Source organism: Schistocerca serialis, chromosome 1 (genome assembly GCF_023864345.2).
Source record: "Schistocerca serialis cubense isolate TAMUIC-IGC-003099 chromosome 1, iqSchSeri2.2, whole genome shotgun sequence".
NCBI classification, from domain to species: domain Eukaryota; kingdom Metazoa; phylum Arthropoda; class Insecta; order Orthoptera; family Acrididae; genus Schistocerca; species Schistocerca serialis.
In genome coordinates, this window is record NC_064638.1 from 89,598,973 (window position 1) to 89,620,630 (window position 21,658).

Consider the following 21,658-nt stretch of genomic DNA (forward strand, 5'->3'; position numbering starts at 1 on the left):
ACACACTCTGCTATCAGTTTTGCCTTGAAGAGGCAGGATGTGCTTCTGTAGAAATGTCGGCGGTTGTCGATGCGACTTAATTGGAGTACAAAACGCGGTCAGTTCTTTTCTGGAAAAAATCGTCACAGGTAACAAGACGTGGTATTATCAATACCAACCTACCACAAAACAATAAAGTGCAGAAATTCACGTGAATAGTCAACGCTCTGAGACTTAATCGACATTCAAGTCTATTCAAGCGTTCTACTCAAGTGGGGCGGGGCGGCGGGGTGGCGGGGGGGCGGGGGGGGGGGGGGCGGGGGGACCACTTCACTTAGAATACCTGAAGCATTACAACCACCAACTTAACTTTTCTCTATTTTTTATTAATCCAGCGTCGAAATTTTTTGAACTGACAAGATTATAACACTTCCTTGAGGAACAGTCCAGTCGGCAGGTACCCCATATGGGGGTGGGCGGGGGGAACGAGGAGAAGAGATAAGGTAACCTATTAGGGACAGTCATATGAAAAAAGAGACAAATGGAAGAAAGTAAGTAAATTGTTGATTACTTCAAAAGTAATCACCATAACTATTAATATATTTATTCCACTGTGAGACAAGACGATTGCCAACGGAACCATGATTGTACCCAGACGTCACCTCTTTGTCAGAAGCAAATCGATGGCCACGAATGAATTTCTGCAGGGCTTCCAAATATGGAAGTCGCTTGGGGAGAAATTGAGACTGTTTGGGTGGTGTGTAAGGGCTTCCCAGCGAAATTTCTGTGACGCAGTTGAAGCAACCTTGGCAACATGTGGGCGGGCATTATGCTGCGAAGGAATGATGCTGTCCGGCAACATTCCTGGCTCGCTTCAATTTTTGCAAGTATCCACGTGGGTACCTCCGCTCCCCTATCTCTCATAGATTATTGGAAGCGTTCATTCTGATATAAGAAGCGAACTCTGGGATGCCCTAATGTGCAATAACTGACGGTGGATGCCTTCTACCTAAAGCGATAACGAGTACGACCACTACAGCCACAACTGAGTCGATGCTCAAGATCTGTGTAGACTTTCAGCAAAAATACTTTGGACGTAATGGCATAGGAGTTTCTGACGGGTATCCTAGTGACTTCTGTTACCAAAGCAGCAGTATTTGCTGCACTCGTCCATAAAATACTCTTCTCCTTAAGAATAGCCCTTTATAGTGTCATAAGAATTTTTCTTTTTATCAGACGATAACAACAACAGGAACTTCATTAAAACCCTGAACACTGAAATAAAGATTCTGATTATGATAGTGTTACCATCACAGACGAAGACGCAGATATCGTGACATTGCTGATAGCCTCCTCTCAAAGTCATGTCTATTTCCAGAAGAGTGGGAGGGGTAGTCCCCCCAGCGTTCTGTACTTGTCAACATCATGCAGATTAAATGTACAGGATATTCTTTCACTTCCTACAACAGGCGGACGTCACATTACTTCAACCCCCTTTCGACAAGGAAAGAAGGAACTCGGCACTATTTTCGAGAGAACCCCTTCCTTTCTTATTTGGTATTTTCAAACATCCAGATGCAACAGCAAGCTTAATTACAGAAGCAAGGGAAAGGTTTCGTGTGACATTGTACCAAGGAGATAAGAACAGAGATACGCTGGGCGACTTTTCGCTTTGATAAATATCTAAGTTGAGACAAAGCCCAAAGTCCAACTTACGAGACTGCCTACACGACACTCCGCCCTGTCGCATTCCTCCTGTACCTACCAACAAGTACAGTCATGGAAATGGAAATGGAAATGGAAATGAAGTCTCATGCTTCTTGACAGAGCGTAGGGGAACGATGCGGGAGACCCGCACCGCCATACTGGGCAAGGTCCTATGAATGATGAAGACGACACAACAACACTCAGTCATCTCAGGGCGGATGGGAATCCCTGCCCCGCCGGGAATCGAATCCGGGACCCCGTGCTCGGGAAGCGAGAACGCTACCGCAAGACCACGAGCGGCGGAGGATTGCCATAATAGCAACAAAAAATGGAGCCACGGACGTCTCACTTAAAATGATTCTTTGCAAATGTAGGGAAGGATGTAGTACAGGGTCCTCCAGCTTCAAAAAAGCAAGGCTGCAGTACTCTATCGTTTGCATACGTTACTGTTGCCACACATGAGAGAAGTCACCTGGGTCGAAGCTCGACGAGGAGGATCTTGAGAGACATTACGACGAAGGTGAACCATCAACTGACCACATCATGGCTCAGGAGGAAGAAGTTGTTGCCAAATTTCACTTGAAATATGGAACATAGAGGCCAAGGCGCCGACACCTTTTTTTTCTGTATCCTGGATTTTCATTCCTAGTAACTCTCGTTTTTTGAAAACATATTTAGCTGGCTAGAAATGACATTGTTTTAGGAGATGAGGGATTGTTCTTGGGTTTCATAAACGTTGTCAATTAGAAGCACGTATCACGATATTGCGGAGTATAGATGTACACTCGAGTGCCAAAGAAGCTGGTACAGGAATGCGTATTCAAATACAGAGATATGTAAACAGGCAGAATACATCGCTGAGGTCGACAACGCCTACATAAGACAGGAAGCGTCTGGCGTAGTTGTTAAACCGGTCACTGCTGCTACAATGGCAGGTAAACAAGATTTAAGTGAGTTTGAACGTGGTGTTATAGTCAGCGCAAGAGCGGTGGGACACAGCATCTCCGAGGTAGCGATGAAATGGGGATTTTACCGTTAGACAATTTCACGAGTGTACCGTGAATATCAGGAACCCGGTAAAACATCAAATCTCCGACATCGCTGCGGTTGGAAAAAGATGCTGTAAGAACGGAACCAATGACGACTGAAGAGAATCGTTCAACGTGACAGAAGCGCAACCATTCCGCAAACTGCTGCAGGTTTCAATGTTGGGCCATCAACAATTGTCAGCGTGCGAACTATTCAACGAAACATCATTGATATGGGCTTTCGGCGCCGAAAGCTCACTCGTGTGCTCTTGATAACTGCACAACACAAAGCTTTACGCCTCGCCCGTGTCTGTCAACATCGACATTCCACTTTTGATTAATGGAAACATGTTGCCTGGTCGGACGAGTCTCGTTCCAAATTGTATCGAGCGGATGGACGTGTACGGGTGTGGAGACAACCGCATGAATGCAAGGACCATGCCCGTCAGCAGGGAACTGTTCAAGCTGATGGAGGCACTGCAATAGAGTGGGCGTGAGCAGTTGGACGATATGGGACTCCTAATACGTCTATATATGACTCTGACAGGTGACACATAAGCATCATGTCTGATCACCTGCATCCATTCATGTCCATTGTGCATTCCGACGAATTAGGGCAATTCGAGCAGGACAATGCAACACCCCACACGTACAGAATTGCTACAGAGTGGCTCCAGGAACACTCTTTGAATTTAAACACTTCCGCTGGCCACCAAACTCCCCAGACATGAACATTATTGAGCATATCTGGAATGCCTTGCAACGTGCTATTCAGAAGAGCTTCCCAGCCCGTCGCACTGTTACGGATTTATGGACAGCCCTGCAGGATTCATGGTGTCAATTCCCTCCAGTACTACTTCAGACATAAGTCGAGTCCATACCACTTCTGCGTGTTCGCGGGGGCCCTACACGATATTAGGCAGGTGTACCAGTTTATTTGGTTCTTCAGTGTAGATACAGAAACCGGAGCTTAACTGCACTTTTTGTTCAGAGCTTATAGCCGCGAAATATTACAATATTATTGTGTTACAGTGTGCTTTATTCCTTTTAACGGCAACCTCTTATAAATAGATTTACGATCCATAAACTGGAGGAAGACAATATTATTCTGGGACTTTAGTTCTTTGAGCCAACTAGCATATATATCAGAATAAAATTATGCTTACTTTTATACGTTTATTTCGTTGTTGAACCGTACTGAAATAGCAATTCTATTTCTTCTTCTTCTTCGGTATTCTCCTGTTCTCTGCCTCTTCCTTAATCTGCAGGTACCTTCGTCCATTTTAATATCAACAAGCATGACACGCCTTGTTCTTTCTGTTCCTCTCTAGCCTTCAACCTGTCCTTCAACGGCTCCCCGTTGCAAACAATTTCTTGGCAATATATGTACCAATCAGTGCTTTGCTCTTGGCACAGAGTGTTGTTCAATCGACAGCGGGCTGGATAAGGTTGCCGACAAAGAATCGTGTACAGTAGAATCAGAAGAGACGGTGTTGGATTGTGTGAGAGGAGAATCATCAATCATCAACGTTGCCGTGCAACCCACAATTTAGAGACCTCAGTGTGGGCAGTGCTGGTGGACCAGGTATTACACACCTATCACAAAAAACGTCTGAAGCCAGAGTTCCGTTATTTCAATCAACTGTGTTGTAAAACTTCACTGAAGCTGCAATTGTCACTTACAGATGTTATATGTGTACGATTTTGCTATTAATAGTTAGTTACTTATGTAAATAAAACACAAAATATACATTTATGACTATTAGTTACTTATTCAATGTACTCGGGATGCTCTAACAGCTGTACAATTTTGCTTTTGAACAGCCTGTATACGGGTTTAACGACACGGAAACAGTCAACATATGAACTATCCGATTAAAAATATCTGGACATATATTAATTGACAGTAATATGGGGTGTGTCCATCCTTCGTCTCTATGACGGCTTGAAATCTTCTAGGGACACTTGTGATGACGTGCCTGAATGTCTATGGAGAAACATAATCCCCTTTTTCCTCCAGAGCCCAAACCAGAGAAAATATCGGTGTGGAATGCTGAGGTCTGAAGCTCTAACTCACCCCAAAGGTATTCTGTTCAGATCAGGATTCTGGACAGGCCAGTCCGTTTCAGTAATGTTATTTTACATGACTAAATGCCTCACAGATGCTCGTTTATGACAGGGTGCATTGTGATACTGATACGTACAATCATTGTCTCTGAACTGTTCTGCCGAACACAGTACACAATGTCCTAAAATGTGTTCTTCCTCCTGTAGCGTTTTCTTTGGCGCAGTAAAGGGACCACATCATCCTAACCACGAAAAATACCCCCATACTGTAACACCACCTCCTCTAGACTTCGGTGTTGGTACTGCACATGATGGTTGGTACAGCTCTCCCGACGCTCAGCAAACACGAACTCATCCATCGGATTGCATAGAGAAATTTCGTGGTCCATCACTCCAAATCACTCGTTTCAGGTCATCCACTTTACACCACCTCAAACGTCGCTTAGCATTGACTACAGAAATGTGTGGAAAGAAATGTGTGGCATTTGAGGAGTTGCTCGACCATTGCACGCCATTCTTTTTAACTTATTCATTCATTGTGCTAGCTGGGCTACTGGATACACTTTGAACCTCACGAATTATTCCTCCCGCTCACTTCACGCGATTTTTACAACCGACCTTCACAAATGTCGACTGTTCCTGTCTGTAAGTACATGACATCTACAGGGTCTAGCTGTGGGCCGGCCGGTGTGGCCGAGAGGTTCTAGGGGCTTCAGTCTGGGACCGCGCGACCGCTACGGTCCTCCAATCCTGCCTCGGGCATGGATGTCTGTGATGTCCTTAGGTTAGTTAGGTTTAAGTAGTCCTAAGTTCTAAGGGACTGATGAGCTCAGATATTAAGTCCTATAGTGCTCAGAGCCATTTGAACCATTTTGTAGCTGTGGTTGTTCCTTCTCATTTCCGCTTCACAGTGACATCACCAACAGTCGACTTCGGCAGCTTCTGTCCCGGGTTCTTCGGCCGACGTTCATCTGATGATTTTACTGACGTTATCGGAAACCGATAGACACGGACCGATACCTGCACAAACTATCAAACCACCACCCGAGCCAGAAAAGACGCATGATTAATACGCTCCTAACACGAGCAGGACGAATATGTGAGCCGCAGCACGTCAGACGCGAAATACAACACATGGAAAGTGTTCTGAGGAGCAATGGGTACTCCACAAATTATATTAGAAGTGTGACAGAGTCAAACACTCGGTGAAGTAAGGAATCAGAAAAAGAAATGTCGGTTATGGCCTTTCTGCCATACATTCCCAGAGTGACGGACAGAATCGGCCGTATATTGCGCAAACACGGCGTCAAGATGATTTTCAAACCGATGAGGAAGATCAAAGAGTGTCTTAGATCGACAAAGGAGAAAAGGGACTCACTTGCAATGTCGGGAATATACCGTATACCACGCACATGAGGAAAAGTTTATGTCGGAATGACTGGGCAATCAATCAACACCAGGATCAAAGAACATAAGCGACATTGCAGGTTAGGGCAGATGGAGAAATCGGCCGTGACAGAGCACGCACTGGGTGGGACCGACCACGTAATAAAATTCGCCGACACGGTAGTTCTGACTAGAGAAGCACTATCACACCCGCGAGTTCAGAGAAGCTGCAGAAATACAAAAACACGCGAACAGCTTCAATAAGAAAGAGGAAAGCCTTAAGGTAAACGGATCCCGGCTTCCCGTGCTGCAGCGAATGACCGTCGCAGGTAGCAAGAGGAGAACCGCACCGGAAATGACCGCAGAGAAGCCCTCGGACATTGGCGCGCCAGGTACATATAGTCTGCGGCCGCGAGCTCGGCTCCAGTTCACCGCCGGCAATGGTGGGTGAAGCTTTGACAATGCCAGCGACTCGTACTAGCGAAACGTCAGTAAAATCAGCACATTAACGTCGGCCGAAGAACCCGGTACAGAAGCCAATAGGCAGTTTGTCAACAAGTGGCCACGAAAGCCTTAACAATTTAGCTTTAGAATGGTGTAAATGTCCCTGACAGATTAGCTGCTCAGGTGATAACCAATGACTAGGCCATGTTCGAAGACAGGGAGTTCCCCTGAGCGACCAGTTCTGTTGTTATCGCTCATCAACTGACAAAACAATACCACCCGCCTCCGTTTATACTGGCAAGTTGGCCTCTCTTGACGTCTAGTGGTCGATTCCGCAATAGATATGGATGTCCGGATACTTTTGATGAGATAGTGTTCATATCATTGGCACCACGTAAAACAAATGTTTGGTGTGTCTGGATTGACAGCGAGCACAATTGGAAAATCTAATACTTGGACCACAGTATCTGGATAAAGCTGAATTATGTCTGTTATTATCTCCAAATGCGTATGCCCACTGAGTAAATAGCTTAATAACCCAGTCAGGGAAAACCGTAATCGTGGTATTTGTCACACAGGCTGCTGGTCGGGCCACGCTGGAAACATCCCGTGGCACGCACTCATCTACCGTCAACTAGAGCGCCCGGAGTGGTTCGATCTCCAGTGTGCGGGCACCATCGTCTCCAGGAGACACGTAGTAACTGGTAAGTTACAATGAAAACTCTATTTTTCCCTCCAGATCTACATTTACATTTATAAACATGAAGCAATATTGACCCTACGACTTATGATAATTTGAAAGAAGACAAACCTACATTTATATCATTTGCAGATTTAATATCTTTTGACAACGACATAGGTATACAGTTTTTCGTATTCTTAAGTTATCAGAGATTAAATGCAGGGCGAAAAATGATTCTGCAAATTGCAAAAAAACTATAATGCAGTTACAAGGACTGAAGGACATGAAGGAGAGCTATCGAGTAAAAAGAGTTAAAGATAGGATTGTACCCTAGCCCCCATATTATTTAATGTGTACAGTATCAGCAAGCAGTGAATGAAAACGAGGAAAATTTAAAATATAATTGACGTTTAGGTAGAAGAAATAAAAACTTAAACATTTGCCAGTGACAATGTAATTCTGTCAGACACCAAAGCACTAGGAAGGGCAGCTGGATGGAGTGGATATTGGACAGTGGCCTGAAAAGAGGTTGAACTTAAACATCAATAGAGTGTAGTCGAATTAACCAGGAAGTCCCGTCTGTGCGATGAAAGAAAGCGGTCAATCACAGCTGTAAAGGAATTTTGCCTTCCCTTAGAGAGGTCTTTGGCCAACGGCCTTGCCGCAGAGGTAACATCGGTTCCAGTCGGGCTGGGCTAGCACTTGGATGGGTGACCATCCAGTCTGCCGAGCGCTGTTGGCAAGCCGGGTGCACTCAGCCCTTGTGAGGCAAACTGAGGAGCTGCTTGATTGAGAAGTAGCGGCTACGGTCTCGTAAACTGACTTACGGCCGAGAGAACGGTGTGCTGACGCCTGTGGATTGAGGATGACACGGCGGCCGGTCGGTGACGTTGGGCCTTGCAAGGCCTGTTCGGACGGAGTTAAGTTTTTAGTTTTTAGAGAGCTCTTTAGAATGTGAACAAGAGCTCGTTTCATCCATGTAGAACTAACTGAGAACTAACTGGCCACTGGATAATTGTCATTCGAGGGGCAAAATGCAGATATACGGTCTCATAATACTGTGCCCTTAAAGAATAGAGAAAAGTTGTAAAATTGCGTCAGTTGTATATTGGGACACGTCAGTGCTATAACTGACTAACCAAAATACACTGTCCAGTTACATTAATGTGACCGTCTGTCAATAGCTCGAGTAAGCACTTTCGCAGCGCCGACTGCTGCGAGCCGTGCAGGTAGTGTCAGTGAGATACTGGAAGGTACCGCCAGGGATCTGGAGTAATGTTGACTCCAGTGCCGTGGCCAGCTGCGCTAGGTTTCTCCGTTGAGGATCCGTGGCACGAAAAGCCCGATCGAGGTGGTCCTACATATTCTCGATTGGATTTAAACCCGAGGAGCTCGATGGCCAGGGGAGCACGGTAAACTCACCTTGGCGCTTTTCGTGCCACGCACATACGAGTGGCATTTGAAAAGTCCGTACAAAAATAGAAACTACTTACGTGTTTGGGGTAAACCTTTTTTATTTTTCGACGTAGACTTACACACTTCGTCTAACGCTGTTCTAATTTGTTGATCCTAACCGAATAATAGGAATTGTCCAAGTCTGCGAAATAGATGTTAGTTGCTGCAATCACCCCCTCGTTTGAATAAAATCTTTGTCCCACCAGCCATTTCTTCAAATTGGGGAACAAATAGCTGTCCGAAGGAGCCAAGTCTGGAGAATAGGGGGGGATGTCAGCCGAGTTGGAATCCTATTTCCATTAATTTTGCGACCACAACTGCTGAGGTGTGTGCTGGTGCATTGTCGTGATGGAAAAGGAATTTTTTGCGGTCCAATCGCCGGCGTTTCTCTTGCAGCTCCGTTTTCAAACGGTCCAATAACGATGAATAATATTCACCTGTAATAGTTTTACCCTTTTCCTTGCGAATCCGAAAAGACTGTCACCATAACCTTTCCGGCCGAAGGAATGGTCTTCGCCTTTTTTGGTGCAGATTCTCCCTTGGTAACCCATTGTTTAGATTGTTGTTTGGTCACAGTAGTAATGTATACATGTTTCATCCACAGTGACGAAACGACGCTTAAAGCCCTGCGGATTCTTCCTGAACAGCTGCCAACCATCCTTGCAACACTTCACACGATTCCGTTTTTGGACAAGCGTGAGCAATCGCGGAACCCATCTTGCGGATAGCTTTCTCATGTCCAAATGTTTATGAAAAATATTATGTACCCGTTCATTCGAGATGCCCACAGCACTAGCAATCTCATGCACCTTAACTCGTCTGTCATCAATCACCATATCATGGATTTTATCAATGATTTCTGCAGTCGTAACCTCCACAGGGCGTCCAGAACGTTCAGCATCACTTGTGCCCATATGGCCACTCCGAAAATTTTGAAACCACTTATAAACTGTTCTAATCGAAGGTGCAGTCACCGTAATGTTTATCAAGCTTCTCTTTAGTCTCCTGAGGCGTTTTGCCTTTCATAAAGTAATGTTTAATAACCCCACGAAATTCTTTTTCGTCCATTTTTTGGCAGGCACTCGGCTTCCTTGATTCACACGAGTGCCAAACACAAAGAAATACACCAATATGGCTGAAACTTGGTGTGCGTTCTTTCCAAAGATGCTACTAACTAAACATGACCTCGATACGCGCCGGTGGTGCCATCTCTTGGACTTTGCACGGACTTTTAAAACGCCCCTCGTACACCGTTGGCTATGCGACACGTTGCGTTGTCCTGCAGGTAGATGCCATCGAGACGAGGAAAAGCAAACAACTGGTAGGGGTAGACATTATCCCTAAGGATGGCTGCACACTTGTTTTGATTCACTGTGCCATCCGTAATGACGAGTTCACTCAAGGAATGCCACGGAATCATTCCTCAGACTGTAATGCTCCCCTCCTCCGGCCTGGACCCTTCGGAAGATTGTTGCAGGTTGTTTGCTTTCAGACGTTTCACGCCAATAGAGCTAACGTGATTCATCTGCAAAGGTCACCGGTCGTCACTGATGGACGTCCAGTTGTGTTACTGTCTTGTGAATTCCAGCCTTCGTCGCTGATGAACAGCAGGCAGCCTGGGTTCATGAACCACTCGTCTGCTGTGGAGACCCATATGCAGAAACGTAAGCTGAACAGTCGTTTAGGAGACGCTGTTGCTAGCCCTTTGGTTCATCTGGGCAGTCACTTGCTTAACAGTTGCACATGTAGTCAACCGTAGACATAGAAACCGTCGTTCACCCGTTCTGTGGTGTTTGTGTTGACCCAGGACATGTCAGTATCCCCAGCAACGAACTTGCCGACAGGCTGGCCAAACAGGCGACGCGGAAATCGCTTCTGGAGACAGGCATCTCCGAAGCTGACCTGCGTTCTGTCTTACACCACAGGGTTTTCCACCTTTGGGAGACGGAATGACATAACAGCACGCACAACAAACTGCGTGTCATTAAGGAGACTATGTATGTGTGGAAGTCTTCCATGCAGCCCTCTCGCAGGGAATCAGTTGTCGTCTGCCGGCTCAGCATTGGCCATACGTGGCTAACGCATGGTTACCTACTCCGTCGCGAGGACCCACCTCAGTATCGCTGTGGCTCCCAAATGACAGTCGACCACCTCTTGCTGAACTGCCCACTTTTAGCCGCCCCAAGGCAGACTTTTAACTTTCCCAGCACCCTGCCTTCAGTGTTGGGCGACAATGCCTCCACAGCAGCTTTAGTTTTACGTTTTATCCGTGAGAGTGGGTTTTACACTTCTATGCAGTTTTTAGCGCATGTCCTTTGTCCCTCTGTGTCCTCCACCCTAGTGCTTTTAGGGTGGAGGTTTCAATGTGTTGCACAGTGGCTGGCTTTCCCTTTTTATTCTCGTGGTTGGCCACCCATCTGCTTTCATGTTTTACTCTCTTCTGTTTCTAGCGTCTCTCTGTTGTTTTCTTGTCCTCTTTTGTTCTTTTTAGTGTTCGTTACCTTCCCGTCGTTCTTGTGCCTTTTCCTTTCTTTCCGTTTTGTGTTATATGTTTCGTTCGTTTTATTCTCGCGCTTGTGGCATTGTTTTATTAGGAACAAGGGACCGATGACCTCGTAGTTTGGTCCCTTCTCCCGCCTTTAAACCAACCAACCAACCAACCGTCGTTCACCCCCGTTATGTACCGCCCGTGGTATCCCACAGCTAACTCTGTGTCGGTTTTGGATAGCGCCCTTTTGCCATGCAGGGTATACTTTAATCACAGTGGCAGGCAAACAGCTAACAAACTTAGCCGTTTCGGAAATGCTTCGCTCCTTGGCCCAAAATCCAATGATGATACCTTTTTGCATGTCAGATAAATCGCTCCGATTCCGCATTACGACAAATTTGGTACCGTATCGTACTGTATACTCATTATTAACAAAGCTTAGTTTTAAGAAAAAAGCACACTGATCTTGTCAAAAGCCAAGAAGTGATTCCTCTCGTTATTGTAGCTCTCTAGGCTCCACTGGGCCAGTCACAGCGCGTCCCTGGGTGCCTCGGCAGCTGCGAGCGGCTCGATTGCTTGATTGCGCAGCACGGAGCCGCAGTTGTGTAACGCCTGCCGCGAGTAGCCTGCATCCCGCCCAGCCCTGTGTGTTTCTACTAGAGGGCTCGAGCAGAGTTTCACAGCCGGAAGCGAATGCGTAATGCTTGCAGTTTAGATAAGGAGCACTGGTATATACCATAAGAGGCCCTGTCTCCAGGGAAATGATTCAGTGGACTCGGGGTATCAAGAGTACTGATTTAACATAAGGTTCGATGAGAATTAATAATACAGCTTTTAAGGGAACTGCCCAGACCACTCTCCTTTCCGGTCCTTGTGTCTTTGTATAGGGTTGTTACCTGACTCCACTCGTACGCACGACTGCACTGTTTTCCGAGTCACCCCCCCCCCCCCCCCCCCCCCCGACACGCTTTATACAGGGTGAGTCACCTAACATTACCGCTGGATATATTTCGTAAACCACATCAAGTACTGACGAACCGATTCCACAGACCGAACGTGAGGAGAGGGGCTAGTGTAATAGTTTAATACAAGCCATACAAAAATGCACGGAAGTATGTTTTTTAACACAAACCTACGTTTTTTAAATGGAAGCACGTTAGTTTTGTTAGCACATCTGGACATATAAACAAATACGCAATCAGTGCCGTTTGTTGTATTGTAAAATGTTAATTACATCCGGAGATATTGTAACCTAAAGTTGACGCTTGAGTACCACTCCTCCGCTGTTCGATCGTGTGTATCGGAGAGCACCGAATTACGTAGGGATCCAAAGGGAACGGTAATGAACCTTAGGTACAGAAGAGACTGGAACAGCACATTACGTCCACATGCTAACACCTTTTTTTTATCTTTTTCACTGACCACATGTACATTACCATGAGGGGTGAGGTACACGTACACATGTGGTTTCCGTTTTCAATTACGGAGTGGAATAGAGTGTGTCCCGACATGTCAGGCCAATAGATGTTCAATGTGGTGGCCATCATTTGCTGCACACAATTGCAATCTCTGGCGTAATGAATGTCGTACACGCCACAGTACATCTGGTGTAATGTCGCCGCAGGCTGCCACAATACGTTGTTTCATATCCTCTGGGGTTGTAGGCACATCACGGTACACATTCTCCTTTAACGTACCCCACAGAAAGAAGTCCAGAGGTGTAAGATCAGGAGAACGGGCTGGCCAATTTATGCGCCCTCCACGTCCTATGAAACGCCCGTCGAACATCCTGTCAAGGGTCAGCCTAGTGTTAATTGCGGAATGTGCAGGTGCACCATCATGCTGATACCACATACGCCGACGCGTTTCCAGTGGGACATTTTCGAGCAACGTTGGCAGATGATTCTGTAGAAACGCGATGAATGTTGCAGTGCTCTCCGATACACACGATCGAACAGCGGAGGAGTGGTACTCAAGCGTCAACTTTAGGTTACAATATCTCCGGATCTAATTAAAATTTTACAGTGCAACAAACGGCACTGATTACGTATTTGTTTATATGTCCAGATGTGCCAACAAAACAACGTGGTTCCATTTAAAAAAACGTAGGTTTGTGTTAAAAAACATACTTCCGTGCATTTTTGTATAGCTTGTATTAAACTATTACACTAGCCCCTCTCCTCACGTTCGGTCTGTGGAATCGGTTCGTCAGTATTTGATGTGGTTTACGAAATATATCCAGCGGTAACGTTAGGTGACTCACCCTGTATACCGTCCACTGCTGGTGCTGCCACCTGACATTGCACGCTAATGTCGAACGTAGACAGTGGTCACTTTAAAATGACTGGGCCGTGTATTTCTGTTATAATGAATGTTCTCAATGCATAGTGTTATCAGTTGTTTCATGAATGAGAAATAACTTATTGCTTGGCATGTATGTTACTTCGTTGTTACGTAATTGCTGTTTTTGACCATTTGTTAATGACATATTTTTTTCTTGTTAAGAAGCTAAGCCCGCCGGAGTGGCCAAGCGGTTCTAGGAGCTACAGTCTGGAACCGCGCGACCGCTACGGTCGTAGGTTCGAATCCTGCCTCGGGCATGGATGTGTGTGATATCCTTAGGTTAGTTAGGTTTAAGTAGTTCTAAGTTCTAGGGGACTGATGACCACAGCAGTTAAGTCCCATAGTGCTCAGAGCCATTTGAACTATTTTAAGAAGCTAAACCGATAAATTTCGTATTTCAATTCTGTACACTTGCCAAGACCTCTGTCTCTCTCTCTTTCTCTTTCTCTCTCTCTCTCTCTCTCTCTCTCTCTCTCTCTCTCTCTCTCTCTCTCTCTCTCCCTCCCTCTCTCTCACCCCTATCTTTCCAAATTGTCCTATTGGGGAACCGAGTATGACACTATCAGCCCGCTCGGTTGGTCGTGAGCTCATCGCACGGCTTTCCGGGCGGGAAGGAGCGCCTGGTCTCCGGCACGAACCCGCCGGGGCGGATTTGTGTCGAGGTCCGGTGAACTGGCCAGTCTGTGGATGGTTTTTAGGCGGTTTTCCATCTGCCTCGGCGAATGCGGGCTGGTTCCCCGTATTCTGCCTCAGTTAAACTATGTCGGCGATTGCTGCGCAAACTAGTTCTCCACGTACGCGTACACCACCATTACTCTACCAGGCAAACATAGGGGTTACACTTGTCTTGTGTGACACGTTCCCTGGGGGATCCACCGGCGGCCGAATCGCACAATAACCCTGAAAGAGTGGTTCGGTGTGGGGCGGCAGAGGGGTGAAGTGGAGTGCGGTAGTCGTCGTGGGGTTGCGGACCACTGCGGCTGCGGCGGGGACGGAGCCTCTCCGTCGGTTCTAGGTCCCCGGTTAAAAAACACACAATACAATACAATGACACTATCAATGCAGAAGAGTGGCCAGGCTTTTTTAATAAATAAAAGTAAGCAACGCTGTGTGTCAATAAAAGTTTTCAAAATAACTCAAGATCGGCCCGTCCGTGCCTGCTTTCGTTATGAAGTATGGGTATTAGCAGAAGGACTGTTTCTCTTTGCAGCGCAGTGCGAGCTGTTTTGAAGCTTCCTGGCAAATTTTAACTGTGTACCCGACTGGGAATTTTGCCTTTCGCGGGCAGTGTTCTTACCGACTGATGTATGTTAGGCCCGTTTCACACTGGGACCCTGGTGACGGTCACCAGCGACAGTCTCCGACATAGAAACATTTGTTTGAACTGGAGCGTTCACAGCGGAACACTCCACTGCTTCACCGAGCCACTGTGACCCAGCAGTGACTCACCCTCGCCACATGTGACGGACAAGCTCACTGTGTTCACAGCAGTCACCGCCGTACATGCATTAGTTTGAATTGGAGTGTTCACACTGGAACACTGATCACAGACACAGTGCTGCAGATTTGCCAACCGAGGGGCACTCATTTCTGAGACAGTGACGCCTAATATTCATTGTACACACTGTACTCATTAGTTTAGATTTGATTAACACGGAAGATTTTGTAAGTGAAATAGAAAGCCGTCCTGCTATTTGGGATGTGAAAAGCGATGACTGATGAAAACGAGTGCGTGGCAAGAAATTAGACCGAAGTTTGTGCCTGATTTTAATGAGAAGAGGATGGATAAGAAAAACAAAATTGGTAAGGTGTATGTTCTTTTTTCAAATTTAATGCCTCATATTGCGAACCATAAAACGCTAGCGAAATTTAGCTGCTACCCCTGTACGAGTCCATTCCACTAACAAAATTAGGTGGCAATACCTGCGGTGTCGAACACCAGTGATCCGAGAGTGTTCACCACAGTCACCGGTGAACATCACTGGCGACCGTCACCAATGTTCCAGTGTGAAACGGGCCTAAGAGAGCTGCTGCGTCGTTTGGAAGGTAGGAGACGAGATTCTGGCGGAAGTAAAACTGTGAGGGCGGGTCGTCATAGCTCAGTAAGATGGCTCAGTAACTGCAATGCCTGCGAAAGGCAGGGTTCCGGTTTAAAGCCCCGGTGCAATGCACAGATTTCATCTGCGAGGAAGTTGTATGAGTATTTATTTTGTTGTTGCGGACGTTTTCCTACGATGGAAAGCCTAGAACATTTGTATGAATATTTTGCTACGGGATCTTTGTGAATTCTGTTATCAACTCCTGAAATTCCACTTTTGCTATTGATGACACCAGAAAAATTTCTACAATAAGTAATTAATCATAAACCAGTTCACGAAGTATGTCACTAGAAGTAAATTTGAGCCAAAAGCGGAAAATAATTACGTGTATAACAATATTTCTAAAAGCTTCATCGTGGGGCTCAGTAATTAAAATTTCTTTCATCACAGTTGTGTGCAATTGAGACAAATGACAGCGCTGGGGTGCAGGAGGTAGAGAAAGTACAATTTTTCATACCTACGAATTCATTCACAGACGCTGCCTGCTTCTGGGACGAAACTTCAAGGACCATGCGAAATGTCTCAACACTGCGAGTAACCGCGGGCAAGAAAACAAGAGATTTTGATGCGGAAGAAGCTGATGTACAGATTAGAAAGGTGATTGTTGCTTGGTAACTCCACTACTAAACCAATCTTTCAGTTGTACGAATAATCACAGGACAATGTAATTTTTTTCCATCTCAGAATCTGACACTGATATCAGACAGCGAGAAAGGATCATGCTACTTGATTCATTCTAATAAGTAGTTAACAAAGTCTTGCATGTTTTCGTTCTCGGTTGAACTACATTTCTCAGACAAGTGTTTGTCTCGATACTACATTATTGCTGTGTCTTGTAAAATAACAATATCCTTATCTACACTCAGTGGTAGAAATGTTGACTTACTTAGGAGAAGTGGAGGAAGGAATTGAGAGAGGTTGTGTTGTGTTATTTCAGTCATTACAGCATCAAGTTAAATGAACAACGACATTAGCTGTACGAATACCCTGATGGTCCCTTCTCAGTAAGACACAGAACTCCCTATTGCCTGGATGCATGCACTGATTTGTTTGGGCAGACTGTAATACAGCCATTATATCTTCCTCTTTGGTAAGGGCCCACATCTATTACAACTGGCTCTTGATATTCTGGTCCTGACGTTCGTGCTAGTCGCACACGTGTCCTATTGGAGACAAACTTGGGGATCCTTCTGGCCAAGTTGGTACATCAACGCCAGACAGCCAGTTCACAGAGATATGTTTCGTGCGAGGACAGCGTTGTCCTGTTGAAAGATGACCTTGGATTGTTGTCAGTTGCCAGGATATTGTCTCACGAGATGTGAAACGAACATGTAGGTGTCTGTGGCATACACCTGCGACGCCAGACGTCCTTAAAACACTACGAAAGGTTACCTGAAGTCATACCCGATGCATCCTTATACAATGACTCTAAGATAACACCAATGTGTCTCCAAGATATTGGCAGATTGTGTCCTCTTGCATCGGCGCCGCGCGGGATTAGCCGAGCGGTCTAAAGGCGCTGCAGTCATGGACTGTGCGGCTGATCCCGGCGGAGGTTCGAGTCCTCCCTCGGGCATGAGTGTGTGTTTGTCCTTAGGATAATTTAGGTTACGTAGTGTGTAAGCTTAGGGACTGATGACCTTAGCAGTTAAGTCCCATAAGATTTCACACACACATCTTCCATCGGCGCCGCTATACCTGCCGACGATTGCCATCTGAGGTGGTGCATAACTGAAATTAATCGTTGAAAATGATGCGGCGCCTCTCGTCGGCAATCCATGCTTCCAAAGAAACACTCTCAAGGCAGCCGACCGTTTTGTGACGCTAACAGCTGCCTTCTAATTTCATGAGCGATTCTGTAGCCCTGCTGTCGCTAGTCTCCAAGCAGTGGTGTTTGGTGACACAGTGTGTAGTAGTGAGTCTATCACTCGTGCCTGGGGGGTAGGCGCTGATGTGGAGGGGTTACAGTATGCCTGACGCACTTTACAGCGCTCCTCTCCTCATGCGGTCAGACTTGATCGACCAGACAACGCTAATACACTGAGGTGGCTGTCCTATCCATCACAAATGATGGCAGCTCTAATCATTTACATACCTATTGATAGTATGTTGCCGGCCGGAGTGGCCTAGCGGTTCTAGGCGCTTCAGTCTGGAACCGCGCGACCACTACGGTCGCAGGTTCGAGTCCTGCCTCGGGCATGGATGTGTGTGATATCCTTAGGTTAGTTAGGTTTAAGCAGTTCTAAGTTCTAGGGGACTGATGACCTCAGCAGCTAAGTCCCATAGTGTTCAGAGCCATTTGAACCATTTGACAGTGTGTTGCAGTTTGTTATGTTCTTCATTTCAAAGATTGGTTTGATGCAGCTCTCAATACTAGTCTATCTTGTGCATAACTGTCTCTGCATAACTACTTTCCATTGCATTAATACACTCCTGGAAATTGAAATAAGAACACCGTGAATTCATTGTCCCAGGAAGGGGAAACTTTATTGACACATTCCTGGGGTCAGATACATCACATGATCACACTGACAGAACCACAGGCACATAGACACAGGCAACAGAGCATGCACAATGTCGGCACTAGTACAGTGTATATCCACCTTTCGCAGCAATGCAGGCTGCTATTCTCACATGGAGACGATCGTAGAGATGCTGGATGTAGTCCTGTGGAACGGCTTGCCATGCCATTTCCACCTGGCGCCTCAGTTGGACCAGCGTTCGTGCTGGACGTGCAGACCGCGTGAGACGACGCTTCATCCAGTCCCAAACATGCTCAATGGGGGACAGATCCGGAGATCTTGCTGGCCAGGGTAGTTGACTTACACCTTCTAGAGCACGTTGGGTGGCACGGGATACATGCGGACGTGCATTGTCCTGTTGGAACAGCAAGTTCCCTTGCCGGTCTAGGAAAGGTAGAACGATGGGTTCGATGACGGTTTGGATGTACCGTGCACTATTCAGTGTCCCCTCGACGATCACCAGTGGTGTACGGCCTGTGTAGGAGATCGCTCCCCACACCATGATGCCGGGTGTTGGCCCTGTGTGCCTCGGTCGTATGCAGTCCTGATTGTGGCGCTCACCTGCATGGCGCCAAACACGCATACGACCATCATTGGCACCAAGGCAGAAGCGACTCTCATCGCTGAAGACGACACGTCTCCATTCGTCCCTCCATTCACGCCTGTCGCGACACCACTGGAGGCGGGCTGCACGATGTTGGGGCGTGAGCGGAAGACGGCCTAACGGTGTGCGGGACCGTAGCCCAGCTTCATGGAGACGGTTGCGAATGGTCCTCGCCGATACCCCAGGAGCAACAGTGTCCCTAATTTGCTGGGAAGTGGCGGTGCGGTCCCCTACGGCACTGCGTAGGATCCTACGGTCTTGGCGTGCATCTGTGCGTCGCTGCGGTCCGGTCCCAGGTCGACGGGCACGTGCACCTTCCGCCGACCACTGGCGACAACATCGATGTACTGTGGAGACCTCACGCCCCACGTGTTGAGCAATTTGGCGGTACGTCCACCCGGCCTCCCGCATGCCCACTATACGCCCTCGCTCAAAGTCCGTCAACTGCACATACGGTTCACGTCCACGCTGTCGCGGCATGCTACCAGTGTTAAAGACTGCGATGGAGCTCCGTATGCCACGGCAAACTGGCTGACACTGACGGCGGCGGTGCACAAATGCTGCGCAGCTAGCGCCATTCGACGGCCAACACCGCGGTTCCTGGTGTGTCCGCTGTGCCGTGCGTGTGATCATTGCTTGTACAGCCCTCTCGCAGTGTCCGGAGCAAGTATGGTGGGTCTGACACACCGGTGTCAATGTGTTCTTTTTTCCATTTCCAGGAGTGTACTTGTACCATAGATCATGAATGCGACATTTTGTAATGTTGTGCAATGTGTCAGTTTAAAGTAAGAGTTCTTTACACTATATAATAATTTTTTTTACTACAGTTACTACTTCATATCTAAAAATGCATCTATTGAGTAGAAGTTACCATTCAGAAAATCTTTTAATTTGTTTTTAAATGTTTGTTGCCTATCTGTCAGACTTTTAATGTTATTTGTCAAAAGACTAAAGATTTTTGTGGCGGCATAATTCACCCCTTTCTGTGCCAATTTCAGATTTAACCCAGAATAGTGAAGATCATCCTTTCTTCTAGTGTTGTAGCTATGCACTTCGCTATTATTTTGGAATTGCTGTGGGTTATTAATAACAAATTTCGTAAGTGAATATATATATTGCGAAGGTACTGTGAATATCCCAAGTTTCTTAAATAAATGTCTGCAAGGTGATCTTTGGTGGGTTCCAGCTATTATTCTGATTACACACTTTTGTGCAATGAATACTTCTTCTGTTAATGATGAATTACCTCAATATATGATGCTATATGAAAGTAGTGAATCAAAATAGGCATAGAAAGCTAATTTACTCATATGTTTATCACCAAAATCTGCAATAACCCTAAAAGCATAAGTAAGTGAACCTAACTGTTTCAGCAGATCATCAGTGTGTTTCTTCCAATTCAATTTCTCATCAGTGCACACACCCAGAAATTTTGAATATTCTGCCTTGGCAACAAACTTCTGTGCAAAATCTATATCTATCAATTGTGTTATGCCATCTACTGTACAGAACTGTATATATTGTGTTTTCTCAAAGTTTAGTGAGAGTACTTTTGCAGAGAACCATGTAATAATTTTCTGAACACATTATTTACAATTTCCTCAGCTGATTCTTGTTTGATGGGAGTTATTCTATACTTGTATCATCAACAAAAAGAACTAGCTTTGCATCTTTATGAATGTAGAGTGGCAAGTTACTAATATAGTATATTGAACAATAAGGGACCCAAGATTGAACCATGTGGGACACCATTTTTGGTCCCTCCCCAGTTCGAGGACTCTGCTGATCATAGGGTTAATTTCGACCTTCTGCATTCTTCTAGTTAAATATGAATTAACCATTTGTGCACTACCCCACTCATACCACAATACTCAAGCTTTTCTAGAAGAATTTCATGAATCATACAGTCAGAAACCTTTGAGAAGACACAAAACATCTCAGTGGGAGAAGTTCAGTTATTCAGAGCATTTAATCTTTGATCAGTGAAAGCACATATAGTATTTTCTGTTGAAAAGCGTTTCTGAAAATCAAACTGACATTTTTGTGGTACTTCATTTTAAAAAATATGTGATGGTAATCTTGAATACATTTACTTTTTCAAGAATTCTGGATAAAGCTGTCAGAAGCGAGATTGGGCAGTAGTTGTTAGCATCAGACCTATCCCTCTTTTTTATGCAATGGATGCAATGATTTAACAATAGCGTATTTCAGTCTATATGGAAAAGTGCCCTGTTTCAGTGAGCTGCTACATATGTGGCTGAGAAGCCTATTTTGCTGTTGGGAACAAGCCTTCAGTACTCTGTTGGAAATGCCATCAATTCAGTGAGGTTCTAGATTTGAGTGAATTAATAATTTTCTTAATTTCAGTAGGAGAGATGGGTTGAATTTCAAATTTATATAATTGCATAGGTATTGCCTCTTCCATATACTACTTTGCATTTTCTAATGAATAGCTGGATCCTATTTTCTTTACGACACTTAAAGACAATTGTTAAAAATCTCTTCTACTTCTGACTTTTTGTTAGCAAACTTTTCATTTAGTTTGATAGAAATACAATCTCTCTGTGCTCTCAGTTGCCCTGTTTCCCTTTTAACAATATTCCAAATTGTTTTAATTTTATTATCAGATGTGCTAATCTCAAACATAATGCACTAACTTCTGACTTTTTAGTAACTTTTCTTAATACGGTACTGTAGTTTTTGTAATGTTTCACTGTTTCTGGGTCATTACTCCTTGTAGCTATAAGATATATTTCCCTTTTCTGTTTAGAAGATATTTTTATTCCTTTAATAAGCTATGGCTTTTTGGATGGTGTCTTACAACTATACTTCACTGTTTTTTTTCGGGAAAACT

General features: G+C 45.5%; 1 protein-coding gene across 1 annotated transcript in view; it reads left to right on the top strand.

The window, feature by feature from the left end:
- LOC126416679 (serine protease 53-like) overlaps positions 1-21,658 on the top strand; it is a 162,464-nt gene that overhangs the window by 106,316 nt on the left and 34,490 nt on the right. The window contains exons 12-13 of the mRNA XM_050084858.1: positions 7,190-7,315; positions 16,154-16,275. Coding sequence (XP_049940815.1) covers positions 7,190-7,315; positions 16,154-16,275 — 248 coding nt within the window. The remainder of the gene's footprint in view (positions 1-7,189; positions 7,316-16,153; positions 16,276-21,658) is intronic.